The following is a 5999-nucleotide window of genomic DNA, read 5'->3' on the forward strand; positions in this document are numbered from 1 at the left end:
ATATATATATATATATATATATATATATATATAGATATATATATATGTATATCATCATCCTCATCATCATCATCATCATCATCATTTAATGTCCTCTCTCCATACTGGCATGAGTTAGACAGTTTAACTGGAGCTGATGAGCCAGAGAGCTGCTCCAGGTTCTAGTCTGATTTGGCATGGTTTCTACATTTGGATGCCCTTATCATCATTTGACATCCTTGTTCCATGCTGGTATGGATTGAATGGTTTGACAAGAGTTATGTGTGTGTTCATTGGATGATCTGAAGTGATAATTGGTCAGTGGTGATGAATGAAAATGTGTTTCCAGGGCTGCGTGAAGAACTAACTGACAACACCTGTGAACATTTAACAGAAGATTTTTATTATTGCACATAGTCACATTGTGTTGTTTTTTTTTACAAATAACAACAGTAATGGTTACATACTGGGAGAGATATACAATATACTGCTTTGAGTTAATGGCAAGCTTACTGACACAGCAACGTGTGACTGGCTCAACATAACTGGAAGCAATTGTGCTATATCCATGTCAATGGAGATTTCTGTCATCTATCTGCTATCAGTCTTAACAGTCCTCCAGGGTCATCTGACTGTGACAAAAATGGAGATACATTGCATGGCTGCCTCAGCATTCTGAAATTACCACCAAAAGCAGCCTTTTTTAGGGCACAAGAAAAAGATTTGGAAGACTGTATCACATGATAGTTTAACACTGATTGGTTGCTTAACAGACTGCTCATGTGAAACTGTTATGGTTTTCACATGATGTCTAACTGGTTACCTCAAGGTTTAGTTTCAAATCACTGCTACAAGATCCAGTGGGTTGAGGGACTATTTCTTGTTCCAGTGTCTGCTTTAGCATAATTTAAAGGCAGGATGCGCTTCCTCAAGTCAACCACTTTACAGTGTGTACTGGGTACTTTTGTTGTGCTACCAGCACTAGGGAGGTTGCCGTGCAGTTTGTAAGCCTATGAAGCCCAAGGGGAGGGACTTTGTGCTAGAAGATGTGGGTTAAAAGCTGAGAGATAAGGATAGGGCAGGGCAGGCTCTTGTTGTAAGGGAGCTACATGGCTACTCTCATTTAGAAGAGAGTGAAAAAGAAATCAGTTGTAGCTGTGAAGAGATAAATAACCCTTTCTACTATAGGCACAAGGCCTAAAATTTTGGGGGAGAGGGCCAGTCGATTAGACTGACCCCAGTATGCAACTGGTACTTAATTTATTGACCCTGAAAGGATGAAAGGCAAAGTCAACCTCAGTAGAATTTGAACTCAGAGCGTAAGGACAGATGAAATACTACTAAGCATTTCGCCCGCCTTTGAAGAGATAAATAAGGGCGTTGAGATGCTCAGGTAGCACCTCACGGTATGTGTATATGTATGCATGTATGTATATAAGTATAGTTTTGCTGCGAGACATTCACCTAAATTTTTGTTTCATAGCTTATACATATTCTAAAGTATATATGTATGCATGAAATGTATGTGTGTATAGTTTTATTGCTGTTTAAAATGTGCATAAACTATACATAAAAAAAATTTAGATGAATAGTTTCCCAAAATAGCCTTAAAGGTGAGATCAAGGCCTATCTTGGATTGCTTTCAACTAAAAACAAAAATGCATCAAACTTTATTAGCTATTGCAGAATATAAAATGAGACGATTACATGTGTGTGTGTTTGTGTCAGTGTGTGTCTTTTATCATCTCATTTATTTGAAATTCTGAATTCATCACTCTGTGCATGAGAATCTTTTCTAAAGATAGGCAGGAAAACTGGTAGGTTATGTGTCTCAGCTGATTTTGTTCTCATCGCCACCGGTATTTTGGTGAGACATTCATGTTAATTTTGAATTTATAACTGATTCTATTTCATTGCCCATTATAAAGTTTTCTTACTTTCATTGTTATTTATGTAAACAACAACAAAATGATTCAGTATATTACGGTAGATCCCCTGTGAACTCTCAGAGGAAAATAAAATAAATATAAAAGTAATCCAACCTTTTCCTTTTTTTGAAATCAAAGTTTTTGTGTATGTTACTTTCGATTTTTAATTCTCATACTTGAAAGGTACATGTTGTCTGACACTACACTTTTTCATGTACTTACATATACACACATCATAGTGGCCCATATATACTTACACAAAGACAATTACACACATGCAAATATAATTGAGTTTTTTAAGCACAGGAGTGGCTGTGTGGTAAGTAGCTTGCTTACCAACCACATGGTTCCGAGTTCATTCCCACTGCGCGGTACCTTGGGCAGGTGTCTTCTACTATAGCCTCGGGCTGACCCAAGCCTTGTGAGTGGATTTGGTAGACGGAAACTGAAATCAGTGTGTCTGTGTGTTCCCAATTTCTTGACAACTGGTGCTGGCTTCCTTATGTCCACGCAACTTGATCTGGCAAAAGAAACTGATATAAGTACCAGACTTAGAAAATAAGAACCACATTTTCTGACATACAAGTTAAATTTTTCAAACCAAAATTCACAGTGAAAAATGGTAAGTCATCTTATACACCAAGACAACTTTAAAGGGCCCAAGATTCCATGTGAAATGCAGCAGCATTTGGAAAGATAGTGACAATGTTTGAATGTTTACACTATATGTTTACACTATATGCTACATTGACTTTTATACTGGAAAACACAGTATGGAGTTTGATCAGTTTGACTAAACCCTTCAAGGTAATGCCCCAGCATGGCCATGGTCCAATGACTAAAACAAGTAAAATATGAGCATTTCATTAACTTGATGTCTTTCTGTCTCCTAATGAACCCTAGCTATGAAAGATGCTGTCTTTCTCATTTTCTCAAAGTAGACCCAGGATGACATTGATGCATCTACTGCAGACAGCTTCTTAAAACTGAGAAGCATTTTACAGATTGGTAACTATTCCTTGTAATATGAAGTAGATTAATGAAAAATACCAGAAAGAAAAAGATACAGCAAATGTGAATTCCTCATCTGTGAGCAACAAGTCTTTTATCTTTTACCTCTTACCTGTTTCAGTCATTGGACTGCAGCTATGCTGGGACAAACGCCTTGAAGTCTTTTAGTCAAACAAACTCAGACAAACACACACACACACATAAGACAAGCTTCCACACAGTTTCCATCTATCGAATTCACTCACAAAGCATTGCCTGGCCCAAGCTATAATGGAAGACACTTGCCTAAGGTGCTATGCAATGGGATGGGACCTGAAAGCTTACAGTTGCAAAACTAGTTTCTTAACCACACAGCCATGCCTGAACCTATACTTTATCTATTTATTCATCTTAACTCTTCTAAATTTGAAATAAACCACATTATTTATGTATCATCTTTTTATTTTATAGGGAAATATATAAGCTTTCAGATTTTGGTACTGCTAAAATAATGGAAGAAGAAACTGAACTTTACTCTATTGTTGGAACTGAAGAATATTTGGTAAGAATAATTTCATCTTTTATTATTGAGATGTTTTTTTTTATCTTGGATCTCTCCTAAATGCTATTTTTTATTATATGTCTGAAAACATTATATAAAAAGCACCCATCCTAGCACTATGTAAAAAGAACCCATCTAAGCGCCATGTAAAAAGCACCCAGTATGCTCTGAAAAGTGATTGGCATTAGGAAGAGCATCCAGCCATAGGAACCATGCCAAAGCAGACAGTTGGAGCCAGGTGCAGCTCTCTGGCTTGCCAGTTCATGTCAAACCATTCAACCCATGCTGGCATGGGTTGAATGGCTTGAAGGATTCTATCCAAAATGATAGATATTCCACTCCCCACCACCTTTCACTGTATTTTTTCCATTGTTTTTACAAAATCTTAATAGCCTGGATCAGGAGCTATTATTGTTGTTAACTTGGGTTTCTCTCAAAACAAAACTAATTATTATGAATCTTTTTTGGAACAGTGGATCTTGAAGTACATAAAGCAATAAATAATTCTTTCTACTGCAGGCACAAGGCCTGAAAGTTTGGGGACAGGAGCTAGATGATTTCATCAGCCCCCATTATGTGAAAAGTACTTATTTTATTGACCCCTGCCAAAAAAATGAAAAGCAAAGCTGACCTCTCAGAATTTCAGTTCAGAACATGAAGCTGGAAGAAATGCTGCAAAGCATTTTGTCTGGCATGCCAGTTCATCACTTCTCATAAAGCTATAAGTAGTATGTAAATATTGGGCTAAAAATATCCAAATGGAAAAAAACAATGTCACGTTCTCTGGAAGTTTAAAATTCTTATGACATCAGCATTTTATGCTATTAATTTCATTGTGCATAGATCCATGATTTAAAAGATAGGTATCATTACACTTATTTAGATATAAAACTTCCTTATTCAAAAACTACCTTGATACTATATATATACATTGAGGAACAAGACAACTTGATAATGATAGGAGAGATTAATTGTTTGTTCTACATCGTAATTCTATCCTCACATGGTTTAAACTAGTACAGATTATTGAGGTATTGTTACAATAGGGTATCCTGTTGCTAACCATTAAATGTTTCCCATTGTTGTGAGTTTTTTTTTCTGTTCAACTTCAAAGACACACAGCAGGCAACTGATTTGTTAATCATCAAATGTAAACAAACAATGCTATCAGAAAGTCAGCATTTTATCAAATGAAACACTGAATATAAGCATTCGCACACATGCAGATGAGTACACACATGTGTTTGTGTGTGTGTGTGTGTGTGTGCATTTATGCGTGTATATATGTTTGTGTATTGTTGGCACTCCGTCGCTTATGATGTCGAGGGTTCCAGTTGATCCGATCAACGGAACAGCCTACTCGTGAAATTAACGTGCAAGTGGCTGAGCACTCCACAGACACGTGTACCCTTAACGTAATTCTCAGGGATATTCAGTGTGACAAGACTGACCCTTTGAATTACAGGCACAACAGAAACAGGAAGTAAGAGCGAGAGAAAGTTGTGGTGAAAGAGTACAGTAGGGTTCGCCACCATCCCCTGCCGGAGCCTCTTATGGCTGCGAGTCCGCTGCCCTAACCACTGGGCCATTGCACCTCCACTATGTGTGTGTAAATATATATCTATATACGCCAGTGCTGCCTGACTGGCTCCTGCGCCGGTGACATGTAGAAAGCACCATTCGAGCATGGCCCATGCCAGTGCTGCCTGATTGGCACCTGTGTCAGTGGCATGTAAAAAGCACTATTCAAACATGACCAATGCCAGTGCCACCTAACTGGCACCTTGCTGGTGACATGTAAAAAGCACCATTCGAGGTGGTCGATGCTAGTGCCATCTGACTAGCTCCTGTGCTGGTGACACGTAAAAGCACCCACTACATTCTCAGAGTGGTTGGCGTTAGGAAGGGCATCCAGCTGTAGAAACCTTGCCAAATTAGACTGGAGCCTCCCGACTTGCCAGTCCTCAGTCAAACTGTCCGACCCATGCCAGCATATGCCACACCTGTGCCTTGTATATATTTAGACATTTAATTACATATTAAATATGGGGGTTTGGGAAATATCTGTGATACAAAGTTATTCAGTGCTTGAATAGTTTAGTTGTAATTTTTTATTGCTCACCAGAGGTTCTGAGAATGCCTCTATTTATCTTGCCTTCCATAGATGTTAGACTTGTCAGGTGGTTTAATATGAATTCAATGTTATTGTCACTACACAAAGGAAACTATTTGGTGAGCCATGTTTGTAGCAATTATAAAAATGGGCTTATTTTAATTATATTTTCTTATTTCCTACTTCCCCAATTTCCAGAAATACACATGTCTAATGATACAATCTGTTATAGATGTTGGCACTATTTTACACTCATTTGACCGTGACGTCAAAACAATTGGCTGGGTAATTCTCAAGTTTTAGTCATGCACACATACATACAGACAGACACACACATTCTCACTTTTATATATATAGATGTATGTGTGTGTGTGTGTATATATATATATATATATATATATATATATATATATATATATATATATAT

The 5999-nt window shown here is 37.5% G+C and overlaps 1 protein-coding gene across 2 annotated transcripts in view; it reads left to right on the forward strand.

The window, feature by feature from the left end:
• Positions 1-5999, forward strand: part of LOC106873186 (serine/threonine-protein kinase TBK1) — a 102022-nt gene that overhangs the window by 53001 nt on the left and 43022 nt on the right. For both annotated transcript variants that reach the window (XR_008263644.1, XM_052966177.1), the window contains exon 6: positions 3369-3459. Coding sequence is in view for 1 of the 2 variants with exons in the window: in XM_052966177.1 (XP_052822137.1) it covers positions 3369-3459 (91 nt within the window). In the remaining variant the exon portion in view is untranslated. The remainder of the gene's footprint in view (positions 1-3368; positions 3460-5999) is intronic.

The sequence above is a fragment of the Octopus bimaculoides genome, chromosome 3 (genome assembly GCF_001194135.2).
Source record: "Octopus bimaculoides isolate UCB-OBI-ISO-001 chromosome 3, ASM119413v2, whole genome shotgun sequence".
Classification (NCBI taxonomy): Eukaryota; Metazoa; Mollusca; class Cephalopoda; order Octopoda; family Octopodidae; genus Octopus; species Octopus bimaculoides.